The sequence below is a fragment of the Physeter macrocephalus genome, chromosome 1, assembly GCF_002837175.3.
Source record: "Physeter macrocephalus isolate SW-GA chromosome 1, ASM283717v5, whole genome shotgun sequence".
NCBI classification, from domain to species: Eukaryota; Metazoa; Chordata; class Mammalia; order Artiodactyla; family Physeteridae; genus Physeter; species Physeter macrocephalus.
In genome coordinates, this window is record NC_041214.2 from 19,733,688 (window position 1) to 19,748,754 (window position 15,067).

Sequence of the window (15,067 nt, forward strand, 5' to 3'; positions counted from 1 at the left end):
GACCTTTCTGCAGGGATGAGAGCGGAATAATAACTTGAGGTTGGTCCACTAGCATAAGGAGCAATAGGGAAGTTCTTTACCTTGTAGGACTGGCATTACACAACAAATCAGGTTGATGAGGATCTCATAAAATATGATATGTGGGTTCTCTATATACCAGTACTCCAGTGCAAGAATCTCCCAGTCCCTTTTCTCTTCGGCAGCGGGTGAGGTAGAGGGCTGATGCAGAGGACAGACAGACCTTTCTGCAGGGATGAGAGCGGAATAATAACTTGAGGTTGGTCCACTAGCATAAGGAGCAATAGGGAAGTTCTTTACCTTGTAGGACTGGCATTACACAACAAATCAGGTTGATCAGGATCTCATAAAATATATGTGGGTTCTCTATATACCAGTACTCCAGTGAGATTAAGTATAAAAAGAGTTTGCAGCAAAAAACACAACCTACTCTTCTTGCTTACAAAGGCAGAGCCTTTGCAAACTCACTGTAAAGGTGAAGACTTTGCTTGCTTCTTTACCCCAAACATTTACAGACTTGTGTTTTTAAACACATTCATAATGATAAACTTGGCAAGTCATTTAAAAAATACCTTTCTGGTTTTGTATAGTTCCATTAAGTGGTGGTAAATAAAAAACAACAAATTAATCCTAAGAAAATATATAAACTACTGGAATGAAAAGTTCACATTATGTTTATGCTGTTAACTCTGTTTCATTACTACGTAGGGTAATAGCTTTAGAAATATCTTGAAAATATTGTATTCCCACTTGTGGTTCAAACTGGATTTTGTTTTAAATTTAAAATTAATAAAAGTGAAAAAGTTAACTGGCTTCCTCAGTGCCATAATTTTAATGAGTACTTTTTCTTTCAAGAACATTTAATCTTTCTTTATAAATCTCACACGTCTGTTAAGATGTCTATATAATATAATTATTTTTTACTGAGAGTACATAAAAGTACTATGAGTAGCTGAGAATAATTGACTCATATTCCTGCCCCTTTTTAATTTTATAAATTTCAATTTAACTGGTTGCCTTCTTGTTTAGAAATCAGTGTATATATTTTTAAATTTTACGTTAAATGTCTTAATCTTCCTAAACATTGGTTTCGATTATTTTTATTTCCCCATCTGCCAGAAAAAAAGGAGTTGTGATCATAGCTATGTATAGTGGTATACTAGATAACACTCTCGATTATAGACTTTGCCCTAATTACAGCTCCAGGATTGGAAATAATCAAGAAAATAATCATCTTATGTTTAAAACCAGTGAGTACCAATAAAAGTATACTCAGGCAGTGCGTGTTTTCTGTTGGCATTCATTGGTGTGTTTTTTATTCATTTTATTTATATGCTTGCCAAAGTTCTGTTCATTAGTATTTGGAAGGAAGATTCATTAAAAACATGAGGACAAATGATACGTTTGGCTTATTAATAAGAATTCAAGTGCTTAACCTTAAATTTTCAACTGTATTAACTTTAAAATATTTGCAAAAGGTGAAATACAACAGCTTTCCTTCATTTAATTCACCCGTAAGTATGTAGTAACTTCCTTACAAGTTCTACATTCTGGAATTTGGTACCTCATTTTTACGGTACTTCTGAATAAAAAGACCCCAAAATTCTGATAGCTGTGAATAATGGGTGGGAGGCTTCCCTGCAGTAATGTCTACATCAAAGGGGAAACGGTTGATTAGAAATCCTGTAAGCAGACGTAATGTTTTCTTCCATGTTAATATATTCATAGTTATTGTGTGATAATAAGGGAGAACAGTCTTCTAGATGAAGCCATAATAATTTACTGCTTTTGAAAGGGTAGATGATATCTTATTCCCAGTCAGATCTTTAAATGGTTAAAATGGGATTTAAAAAAATCTCTTTTCCAGCTCCCTACTCAACCTTCTTGATCAAGAATTTTCTGACAAATTTAGACCTTTAAATTCTACCTTTAAATATGAAAACAACTGATTTCTACATGAAAATAATAAGTTTTAATAATGTATGTCATTCAAATGTACATGGAACAGGACACCTCCATTAACCTGAACCAAGTTATAATAACTAGGCTACACTGGGACTTCATTTAGAAGGACAGCAAATACCAAAATGACTTCTTAGATTGGTAGATAAATTCTAGGGCATGTCTTTGCACTTTTGAAAAATGCAAAAATAGTGCATCTAGACTATTCCAAGAGGGTATTTAATGTGATATTAAAAGTCATCACAGAGATTATATATTAAAACATGTGCTCTATTTGCTAAAGCAGAGATAGGACTAGTGCTTTAGGAAAGTTTCCAGTAAGTCTGCCATCTTTTAGCATTCTGGTTTATTAGAAAGGCAGATAAAATTAACTAGGATACAGTTTCCTGAACGTTTAAACTAATTTACCCTTTTTGTTAGGGTAGGGAAGGGCTATTCCCTAATAGTACATTGTAGGATTTAAAAAATTTTTTCTTGGCACTGGTATCAATATATTGATAAAAGTGAGTTAAATATTTCATGAGAAATGGTCTAGTGAAGGCCACTTCATACGTTTCTTGCAGGTACAGGTGAAAGCAAGAATTAAGATAAACATTGATTTTATGCATGAATCATAGACCTTGATCAAGCTTGGAGCTAATCTCCAAAGGCATGGATCTGCCCTTTGTGTAGGCAAATTTGACTTATAGTCAAAGGCTATTATATCCACCATTATTCATGGGATTAAAAAATACGGATATATTGATCACCTCCACAAATGTTATGTTCTTGTAATCTGAGTTAATGTTGCCTATTTACACATCCTACAAAGTGACCCTTGGTATTTTAGGCTCCCTGGAACAGATTTTGCAGTATAATTCTGCAACTTTGCATGGAAAAGTTAATACTTCACCTTAATTAAGGAGTATCCTTGGAAGATCAGGGCAAGAAAAAGAATCTGTTAGTCTAATTCAGTGACTGCTCAGCCTCTTTTATGCATATTATATGCTTTTTCCTATGGTAAATTTGTCACTCTTTCCTTCCAAAAGTTAACAGCCTTTACTAAATACTATTTAAAATAAATTACATAAGCCTTTTCAGTTTAGAGCTTTTATCTCTTATGTTGTATAAAAAATAGGGACACAAAAAGTTAACACCAGATGCTATGTTTAATTCTCCTCCCCACCCCCCAGTCTGATGCTTTGATATCGTTCCTCAATTTAAGAAAAAAGGCTTTGAGTCTTGTGATCTCTTGTGATACAGATGGGAGAGTTCCAAAATACACTTACTTGTTCAGATTGCATATTACCTGGCCACAACAATAAGGCAATATTAGGTATCTGAAGACTAGGTTTCTGTTCATCTCAACCAGGGCCCCAGAAGCCAAAAAAGGCTTCTGACCACCTAAAATAACAGATTTCAGTAAATCCATATACTTGACTCAGTAGAAAAGGACTAGTGTACAAAGGCCCTGTTACTGAACATTTGCCTCTTTTCCTATTTTTGTTTTAGGCAGACAGTAGTGAGCAGTGGTAGCTGATAGACTGGACATAAACTTCAAAAACTTAAAGGTGAACACAGAATAAGTAAATCACAAGAGTTGAGTGGCTTAGTGTAGGTGTCTGGAGCCCTCACCTCTGAAGGGATGTTGAGCCTAAATACATCACAGTATCGCAGCACAGTCATATAACAGAAGTTTCCCCTCTTCTGGGCCAATAAAACAACTGTGAAAACAGGATAATTCTGTATAGTTTTTTTTTTTTTTTTTCCCTGCATAGGCTTTTAAGATACAAAGTCTATAGGTTGTGAAGCTGAACTGTGTCCAAGCCAAAACTCATGACAATTCTATCCTTGAATTTTCTTACCCATTTTTATATTATAATTTCAGGCAGCCTATTTAGGAAAGCATTTGTCAAAGGTATTTCCCACGTTCTAGTTCAAGGCCATCGTCCTTATCCTCATAGCAAGCAAACTGAAAGCTTTTCCATTATTTGTGTTACTTCCTAGATTTCTGGCATTTATATTTCTGGTTATATACAGAGGTTACTCTGATCTCTGCCCATTTCTCTGATCTCATTGTCTGTTTTGATCATTCGTTTAATGCAGAGCATAGTTTTAGAGTTAGAGCATACACAGATCTGAATCAAAGTCCTTTGCAGATTCTTTACCTTTCTTATTCTCTGATTATCTGCAGAATGAGAATACTGTATATACATTATAGGACTGACATGAAAATTCAGCTATAAATAACCTAATAAATATTGTCTTTCCTCTTTTTGCTTTCTTACAGATTTTCACTTTAAAGGAGATTGAATTTCAGCATCAGAAACTCTGAGAAATAAGTTATCAAATAACATACCCAAGTATAAAAATAGTAATCTATTTGTAATAATAAGCAGAGGGAAAAAAAAGCAAACTGTGGCAGACTATTTTATTGAAGGAGAAGCCAAGTCTTACTTAGCTTAATGCCCCAAGGTTCAGTGACATTAAACGGTAGCCATTATACAATTGTATTTATAGATGTTATTTATGATAATGTTTCCTACGTCACTCAAGGAGCCGAGTTTGTCTTCTGCAAAGCCCTGACTGATCAGCAGTTGAGCCCCCTGCTGTGTAACACTGCCTCACCTTTCCAGGCGTCTTCTGCTAAAAACCCTGACTCCTTGTTGTACTCAGTGTAAACACTTTCTGAATGTAGCAAGTGGTTCTCAAATGTCATTTGGGTCACAGTCATTGCTTGATAGTTACTTGGAGTAGAGATACTGTGACCTCAACCAAGGCCCATTGATTCATAATCTATAGTGATGAGGCCCAAGAGACTGTACTTACAAGGTGTCCAGTGTTTTTCAGGAGCAGCCAGGTTGGAGACGCAGTTGCTCAAGCCTCTAGTTTCAGTTACTCCTTTTTCATCTCTCTTCATATCCAGTCGATTCATCAGCAGCTTTACTGCCTTCACCCTGGTGGAAGGTATGTTGGATTACCACTGTCTCTCTCCAAGACCACTACAGTTAACTCACTCGCCTTCCCATCAGCTCTTGTTCATTTAAGCTATTTTCCACCAGCTGCAGAAGCAGTGCTTTTAAAATGTAAATTACAAAGTAAGACAAGTAGACTCTCTTTAAGAAGGACTGGCAATGAATTGAACAAACTCTATTAAAATGCATTAATTCATAATGATACTAGAATAAACCCCCTCAAAACCACCTCTGGAGGATACTGTTAAACCAGTTCCTTATTTTATATACTAACTAGTGAGTGAAGGGAAAGAATCAAGCCTTTATCCTGCCCTTTTAATAGAAACCACCTCAGGGTAACCAAATTACTGATGAATGGAAGTATATAGAAACATTTCAGCTAATAAATGAGTATCACCGTTTTGCAACCCCAGTGAGATACTGTATCTAGGCAGTGATCGTCAATGGCAGTTAAGATCATAAGATAACTGGAGGTTTGGAAGTACCTAACGACACATAAAGTATTGCCCCCCGCAAAAAATCACACCTTGATCTGACGGGCCCTCTAAATCAGTTTATAAGAAATACAGAATACAAGGAAACATGTCAAATTGCAATCCGTAAAGTGAAGAGTGTGGGAGACAGGACAAATAACCTGCTTTCTTCAGTAAATAAATTGCAATCAGAGATCTGTATCAGCCAATTGCACTGTATGGGCCTTCCTTGGATCTTAAGATCAAAGTGGAAATAAAACACAAAATAATGGAGGACGTTTGGAATTAATAGTTTCTTGGTGAGATAATTTTCTGAAGTCCTTATGTTTTAAAGATATATATGGGAATATTTCATATGAAATTTCTTATCTGGGATTTGCTTCCAAGTAGTCTAGTAGGGGAAGAGTTGATGGGGACACAGATGAAACGATTGTTGAAATTGGGTGATGGGGGTTCTTTATACTATTCTGCTTACCTTTGTATGTCTCTACATAAGTCCCCATTAATAAAAAGTTAAATATAAATTACATTAATAAAACTTCAATCAATTGCTGTTGAATTTAAAGTAAAATCCAAAGCCCATACCTCCACCTATGAAGCCGCCGCATACCTCTCCATCCTGTCTTATAAGCCTTTATCTCCACCAAGTTCTCGCCTGCTCGCACCATTTCCTCTGAAGGGGATATTCTTCCTTCTCCTCACTCCCTTTTGGCTATACCTCAGAGCTTCTCTTTCTGGCTTAATCATCATCTTGTAGGAGCTCTTTCCTGACTGCTCTAAAGCTGGACTTTCCCTGTTGTCAGTGTACTTTATTAAGCATAATTTGCAATTATATATGTTCATTTCTCTTTCAGTCTGTTTTCCTACTAGAATATAAGGAACTATGTCTGTCTTGTACACTCCTATATTTCTAATGTCCATCACGTGTGATATGGTCAGTACTTAAGTGCTTGTTCAATGAATTATTGTGTTGTCTGTCTTGAATATGTATGTCAACTCAAATTGTGTTTGATGTGAAACTGAGATGACTGAATTAATGCTTTGAGAGATGTAATTTCTGGAATAAGCTCAAGTATTTCCTTGAAATCAGATACATCTTTATGACCATTGAGACTGTGAAAGCAACGGAGGGCTGAAATGAACTTTAAAATTAGGCACAAATAGATTGTCCAGAAATAAAGACTCTATTTGTATGACTTGCAAATTACACCATAATGAATTTAATTTCAGTTTAGCCAGATTTTTCTATGCGTTGGATTCTCATTGGAAGGGTTTAGCTCATACCTCTCAGTGCAGAGATTCTTGGACTAGGAGTATCTCGAGGGGTCTTTGCACCATGGCACCTGACACGCAGAGGCACTTAAATCTCTGGTAGCGCTTCGTGTACTTCGAAGATCACAGCAACTCATCTTCCACAGTCCAAATAATCGTAGCTTATTTTATCTTCAGAAATCATTTGTCATTTAACAGTTTACAATTTTAGGTAAGTCCTCAGGTTCTTCTTAAGCTCTTCTGGTAGCCAGCCTCCAGGGTGCCCCCCACCACCATCCATTCTTGCCCTCCAGGTTTCCATATACCCTGTATATTCATTCACACCCTTACTGAATAGGGCTGACCTGTGTAACCAGTAGGCTATTGTGGAAATAAGGGAAGGTGATCTTGAAGGTTAAAAGCCAGTCACTGCGGCTTCTGGCCAGTTAAACCTCTAAAGTTTCTTGTCATGGTCTCTCTTGCCTTCTTCAACAGAATGACTTCTGATTACTCACTTCGGTTTTAAAACGACATTTTAGATCATACCCTTCACTAGCTTGCCATCCTTGCAACCTAGGACACCTGTACATTGAATAAACATGCTTTATACTTCTATCACTCTAAGCCATGGATAAAAATGCTATAAGACATTGGGTCTGGTACTGATTGTAACAGTCCTGAAAGATTATTGAGTATGTTTAGAGACTGACGATGAACCTACGATGATTTTAAGGTTACAGTATTCTAAAATTTGAATACCCACTTCATACAGAAATGTGGGTGACAGATTAATTTGATCTCCCTTTCCTCCATCTATTAGATCAGATCCGTCACCATCACTGGAGAACACTAGATGCAGATATCTCTTGATATCTAGAAACCAATTTTAAAGCATGTATTTCAGTGTCAAGCTTCACACTGGTTTTTAAAACACAAATTCTACAAATTACGAAAAATTCCCTAATACTTTTTTTTCAAGGGGAGTGGGTGCCCTTAATTGAATTAGACAGCCAAGATATGTCAATAAATCTTTATTTTTCATACAAGGTGCCACTGTAGGTAACCATCACACTGCTGTTTTCAGATATACAGAACTGAACGAAAGCATTTTAGCATGCCGCCTTACTGTACATAGAAAACCTGGTGAACATCTTCAGACACTAAGACTAGGAAATAAAATGGGTTAACACCATTTGTTGATATGCTTATGAATCACTCAGCAGTGTTATTATAGGTTGTCTTTACCTGAAAGCAGAATTACAATCACTCTGGCAGCCTCTGGGCGATTCTAAAATGCAGGTCTAGTGGAGGGTACACCAAGCAAGCAAGAGACAGCTACTGTGTCCCAATCTGAAGGGAGACTGATTTGGAGCCTGGCTTGGCACATTTTAAGAGTTGATACAGCCATCTTAACAGCTTAAGATTTGAGTTTCCCTTACCACGTATGTTGGCAATCAGCATAACTGAGAATTTCTGAAATACAAGCTGAGGGTTAAAAAGCAGAACTGTGGTTCATATAACAGAATTGCTACTTAACTTTTGCCCAGTTCTCACCAGTTGTCCTGCAAAACCCCCCACCCACCTCTGATGGATTTTAATGAAAGCCTCTAACAACTGTAACAGACCTTTCTTAACCCAGCTCTAGACACTAAGTATCAGAAACAAGTGCCTGGGAAGTGGATGTGTCCAGGGAAAAGGGCAGTGTCTCTACTGGAGGTAAGTGTCAAGCTTCCTCTGGATGTTGTCAAAGGAATCTGCTCCCAGGTAATCAGCCTGGCCCTGTTCCCACCGTTCCTTCCGCTCTTCCGAGGAGACAAAAGGCTGTGCCGGAGCCGGGGTCTCCCCAAGGGACAGCTGTGACACGGCTCCTGAGACATTTTCCTAGAAAGGGGAGAATAATCAGAGACTCCTTTAGAGCTGAAAGCCCATTTTAAAGAATGCAATAAACTGAAGAAGGTGAGAAGAACCAGGATGAATTATCATGCAAGGTAGCAAAAACTGAAAAGTATTACATGAAACAAAACAAGACACAGAAATACAAGGATCATGATATTTTTCCTAACAAAATGAAGACTTCTTGACTCGGTGAAAACATAGGGAGAACAAATTAATTGGGTAGGGTTAATGTTTAAGTTCTGCATACCTTTCTACAGAAGCCACAAGAGAAAGCCAGTGTATAGGCCAAGTCTGAAAGCTGCAACAGTTCATTAGAAAGTGTAAGATGGATGGACAAGGGAACACAAGTCTCACGATAAGTTCTTGATCTGTGTGGGCTCAGAAAGGTTGAGAACTTAAACGAAATGATACCTCAGAAGCTACACTTCAGAAAGAACCTAAGCAGAGAGCCGCACCACATACACAGCCGTCACGTTATAAAAGCGAGAGCTAAACGGTCTGAGCCATACACCAAATTGATCTTCCTGTTCAAGCTTATTACCAAGTAGTAGCTATTCCTGCAGCTTCTGTTAATTTGCTTAGTTTTGAGTAAGTCTTCATTTCCCATCTTCACCTTCCCTTGATTCATAACCCTCAGTCCTTGGGCTGGGGAAGGAACAAGGTAAACGTGCAGGAAATGGAGCAAACCTACTCTGCATTAAATTCGATTCTCATTACATACAGGTAGGCAACTAACTTCAGTAGTATCATAAAAGAACATCAAAGTTATCCTTCAGAAAGCTCTCAGGTGTGATAGTACTGGAAGTCTTAGAGAAAAAGGAAGGCAAACGAATACACACAGGTATTGTTTTTAACAGAGAAAATGGTAGAACAAAATGTTTGATTAGCTGTTTTTGTTGCTATACAGATGTGTAGGTATGAGTATGTATGTATTTAAATATCCTGGAATTCCAAGGTATTGGGGTAGATTCCACGGGATTATATCACAGCTGAGGCAACGTTCAGTCCTTCCCCACGCCACCGGCGGGACACAGGAGCCTCCTGCAGAGTCCTCCGCTCGCAGCGCCCCTCATAAGGACAGCAGTCTCTCAGACCTGGGCATGAGTACAGTTCTGCTGCGGACTCGTCTGTTACGTAACTAAGGGAAGGTGTGTAGCTGCTTTAAGGCTCGGTTAATTTTAATATATAAAAGGGATATTAACAAAAATAATACTTACTTGACAGAGTGCTTATAAGGGTTAAATAAGAATAGATATCTTAAGCACTTACTGTGTACCCGGCAATGTTCCAAGTACTGTATAAGTATTACTTCCTGGTCCATAGAAAGCAATTAGTGTAAGAATGTAAGTGTTATTTTTCCCTTTCTCCTTTTTATATTTTGGCACAAGTGCTCATAAGTGAAATGGCTAAAATCTATACCATAGCAAAGAGAAGGATCTCTTATAACCTTATAGTCTCTTATAATTATAGCAAGGTAATTAACTGATCTGTTAAGACTTGATTATAATTTACCCATTCAGTTTTATTCTTTATATCTTAATATGTAACATAGAAGTTTAATTTCTCATCCTCTTCCAATGCTTCCAAAAGAATAATAAACCTCAGAGGAAGACCTTTAAAGTCAGAATTGTTACTGTAAATGTTAACGTCATCTTCCTCTTACAGAGAGATTTATTTTTCAAGATCCAATACAGCCAGAGGAGTAAAACATGGCAAATCAAAATAATCCCAGAAAAGTATTTGCTGTATGTTCATGTTATTGTAATTTTCACTTGGAATATATTCTTCTACACGGATGGCAAAAATAAAATAGGTATATTTAAACACTTGCAGTTTCTAAAACATGAAATGGGGCGTTCTTTGTTTTTGTAAACCACTATTTTGAGGGAATAATCTTTACAATCTTAGGACAATGGGCTAAGAATTTTATAGTTATAACATGGATATATATATATTATATATAGATCTATCTATCTCTCTATCTATATCTATCTCTTTATCTCTATCTCTCTATCCATCCATCCATCTAAACCTCTAAAAACGTTTCCTGTGCTCCCAGGTCTAATGAAATTTGCCACAAAATCTACTTCTGCTCTAATCTTTGCTGGTAATATTTCTCCACTCTAAGATGGACATCGTTTTCTTTCCACGAAGTCTTACTTTATCTCTTTGGTCAAAATACCACTAAATATTCCATCTCTACTAGTATACCAAGTTTTAAAAAATACAGCATCAGATTACCTGAAGGAAAAAAACAGAACCTACCACGTGTACGTATGAGCGGGTGTCTTTGACAAGGCCAAACTGCTGAAGCAGAGGTGAAACGCTGGTAGTGAAGATGTCCCACCACAGGTTGAGAAACTCTGGATGAGTCACAGTGGGATCATGGGACTCACTTCTGACACTTTTTGTTTGAGGATCGTAAGTATAATTCCACGGTTTGATTCGTCCTAGGAAATGTACAACTTTGGCATTTGCACCAAATCTGCCAAGTGAGCACAAGTTGAAACAGTTAGTGGATTCTGAGCACTGACAGTTCACCTTCCATCCTGCAGCAGTGGTTGGAAAAAAAGTTGAGCTCACTGAAACAATTTTAGACTTCTAAAATTATTCAATTATATGTTAAATAGACACAAAATCCCAAAGTAGCAGTGGGTCAGTGCAACAACCCAACACTGATCCACCGTGGATAGCAGAGGTACAGCCACTTGTTAAACCATTTGATATTACCTAGTAAAACTGAAAATGCTCACACTCTCCAACCCAGAAGGAAGCTCAGCCCCTAGGCACATACCCTACAGAAACTCTTACACGTGCGCAGCAGGAAACATAATCAAAATGTTCACAGCAGTAGCACTGTTTGAAATAGTCATAAACTGGAAACAACTGAAATGACTACACTTAGGTTACTGTTCAGCAACCGTTCATGCCTTTTCCCAGTCTCTACAGGGGGAGTACACTTCCTGCCTGACTGATATTTGCATGTTTGCATGACTTGCTTTCACCAATGAAATGTGGGCAGAGTGACAGTGTGCCTTAAAATAGCATGGCTTGTTTCTGTTCAGCCTCCCTGAAGCTACAACTTCTGCCAGTGGAAGAATGTACCCTGGGTAGCCTGCTGGTTCCAGAAGAATGAGACAGTCACAACAGATGTGGATCAAACCTGTGGCCTGGCTCCAAACTCAGCTGAGATGATCAGAGCTGTCCCAGACTATTCAATAACATATGAGCAAGAAATACATGCTGATTGCTGAATGTCACTGAAATTGGATGGTTATCCATTCTGTTTTTGTTTTAAGGACAACTTCTGGTATATTCATATCACAGAATACTATATAGCAGTGAAAATGAATGAACTGTAGCCACCCAGATCACATTGCAAAAGGATGACTTTTCAAAATATGTTGAAAAAAAGAAATTATACAAATACAAATTCAAATAGAAATACATATGAATCTACTTACATAAGGACAAAAAACGTACTGTTTAAAGAGTAGAAAACTGTAATCAATGTAAATCTCATGATATTGGTTATCTTGGGAGGAAAGGGGAAGCTGTGTTGGGAAAGACGAAAAGGGGCTTCCAAGATACTGGTTATGTTCCATTCCTTAACTTGGGTGGTGAAGGTGTTTTAAAAACTAAACATTTTTGTACATCCTCTTGTATATACACTATATTATCTCATAATATAAAAAAAGTAAGACTTAAGAATGGTCCTGTTCTGGCTGGGAGGAAATCTATACATGTAAAACGAAATAATGATAAAGGTGAATACAAGTGCCAAAAGGAAGATGGCAACGGTGAGTGCCCTAAGAATTCAGAAGCAAGGAGGTCACTGAAAGCTAAGGTCAGTGGGGCGGAGGTGCTGAGATAGTGGATGTGACTTAAAATTTGTCCAACAGATAGGAGCTGGGTAGCTGGTGCTAAAACAGGGAATTGTAGGCAGGGGGGTGCAGGTAGCAGGTGAGCATGTGTGTACCAGACCGAGCATCCTCCAATGAGAGCCAAAGAGGAAGCTTTGATTGGGAAAGGTAAAATGGGACAGATCCTTGGGTGTTGGGCTCAAGTGTCAGATTTTAAGTGGAGTTATCCTACAGGCAACCGAAATATTTGAGCATGACGTACAGTTCAAAACAATGCAAACTCTATTCATGTAACTCTTATCTCCTAAAGGTTTTTTTGTTTTTTCCTTTGTTTTTAATGTCACAGACCTGTTATACAGCTATCATTATCTGACAGTTTACTATGTTTGGGGCCCAAATTCTTTCAGGACACATTTGGGAATAATCGTCCTGCCAGGTAAATTTTACTAATGTGTTAAATGGAGGCTCCTAGAGGCTAAGTGAGTTGCCCAGAGCCATACGGCTGTTTAGTGGCAGAGATGGCATTTGGCACAGTTTTGCCCCTCTCTTAAACCTAAGCTCTTACCATCCTACCACGCTGCTACTCCAAATCCATGCAAGAAAAAGAGAGCTTACTGTAAATTTCCTCCTAAGGATAACTAACTATCCTCCAGTGCATTTCTTTTGAAGATGAAGTGGATACTTGATATCCCCAAGCTTACTCTCTATTTTATAAACGTGGTATATTTTACATGCACACACATACTTGTGCACATATACACACAAGAACTCTCAATGTTATCCTTAAAAGGATAAATCATAATGCTCAAATCTGTGCACAGAGAGGGCTGTCAATTAAATAAGCAACTGTTACGTGTAAGGCACTATACTGTGGTCAGCGTGCAACCCTAAGAGGCTTTATCCAAACATGGAGATGAGTCATCTACATAAAAATAAGAAACAGTAGCACAAGCAAGGCAACAAGCCGGGGCCAGCAGGGCAGTGCTGACATGAAGGGCTATGGACATTCCAAAGCAATTACTGCCGGTGGAGGTTTTCAGAAGAGGCTTCAGACGAGGCTGCGAAAGAGAAGCGGGATGAAGAGAAGTGCCTTCAACAAGTGTTCTAATGGTGATGGGGGAACCCATCCCAGAGACCTGATGCTTGCGTGCCGGTGGGGCGGGGGGGTGGGCGGGGACGACAGGCACTCTGCCTCGGCCTCGTGGTACACGTAAGCCCACAGCCAGAGCAGAGCACACGTGAAAGAGGAGGTGCCCCTCCCACCTCCAGACATCCACTCCTCCTGCCCTGGCTTCCCTGCCTGGAGCAAAAACACTTGTTTGCGTCTCCTTTATTAACTGACCAGTAAGTCTCAACCCATGACCCGCCGGGCCTAATTTAAACGTCACACGCAGCCGTTACGTGAGAGCCGTGAGAGGTAGCAACACTCATTAAGATAAAACATGAACACAGCATGAACTTTATTCCCTTCCAGCCCACTCTCCTGACAGTTCACAGCTGCGTAGGCAGCAGTCCTCGGAATCGCTAACCTATATAGAGTACTCACCTGTGCCAGGCACTGGTTAACATCTGCATGGTTTACCTCAGTTAATCTCCAGAAGCAACTATGCGAGGAAACCAAGGCAGGAAGAAGTTAACTTGTCTAGGATCACGTGGCTGGTGGGTGACAAGGCAGGGATTCCACCCAAGCAGTCTGGCTCCAGAGCCAAGGTTCTCATCCACAGCTAGGCTGTACTTGTAAGACACTCCCAGAATTGTAAGGACATCACCCGAGAGTGTCATTTGTTACTCCACGGATTAACTCCCTGCCTACAGATGGTCAACATCGAAGTTGGAAATGAGCCCTGGAAACACGGCCCGTATAGTCAAGGACAGAACAGCAGAAAGTAATTAATAGGAAAGAAAGCTACAAAGCAAGCAACTTAGCACCGTCTGAAGACTGTTCTCAGAGGGAGACAGTTTGCACAAAGTTTAGGGGGAAAGGGGGGAAACAAGAGCAAGAAACAGACGGTGGTGCTTCTTAGGACCCACAATTGGACCGTGCTGGGCAGTGTCTAAGGGCCTTCCCAGATCGAACGCAGAGGAAGGGTTCAACGGTCCAATCCACAGTAGAATGCCACCGCAAAGCGGCCAACACGCCTGCACCGCAAGACGGCCCAGTCTCTGCGGGAGGCAGGAGTGCACACCTCAGCCTCCGGCTCTGTCTGTGCCCCGAGGTGGCTCAGGGGCCTCTGCCACCTCCCTGGGCACCGGCGTCGTGCCGGGCGGATTCCTCCCCACGTGGCCCGTGGCCTTCTCCTTGCATGTCAACAGGAACGCCACTGCGGACGGTCCACACCCTGCATTTCCGTGGGGCTCAGGCCTGGGCTCTACCTTCATGAATCCATGATGCCTAAGTGCTTCTCTAACGCTAAATCACTGTCACCTTCTGTGGCCAGGGGAAGGACCCCCTTTCTCAAAATTACCTTCTTTACCTATTCCCCCCTAACAACGTGAAAAATTCTGCCCACTGGATAGTCCTTTCATCGACCGAGCAGTCTTTCTTTTCAGAAAGTTTTTTTTTTTTTAACATCTTTATTGGAGTATAATTGCTTTCCAATGGTGTGTTAGTTTCTGCTGTGTAACAAAGTGAATCAGCTATACATATACA

General features: G+C 39.4%; 1 protein-coding gene across 2 annotated transcripts in view; it reads right to left on the reverse strand.

Annotated features, from left to right (window-relative positions):
* Positions 1–7,674: 7,674 nt before the first annotated feature.
* Positions 7,675–15,067, reverse strand: part of GYG1 (glycogenin 1) — a 38,131-nt gene continuing 30,738 nt past the window's right edge. For both annotated transcript variants that reach the window (XM_024131843.3, XM_055084381.1), the window contains exons 6-7: positions 10,820–11,039; positions 7,675–8,539 (exon numbers count right to left, since the gene is read on the reverse strand). In XM_024131843.3, the coding sequence (XP_023987611.1) occupies positions 8,366–8,539; positions 10,820–11,039 (394 nt within the window). In that variant the 3' untranslated portion in view covers positions 7,675–8,365. The remainder of the gene's footprint in view (positions 8,540–10,819; positions 11,040–15,067) is intronic.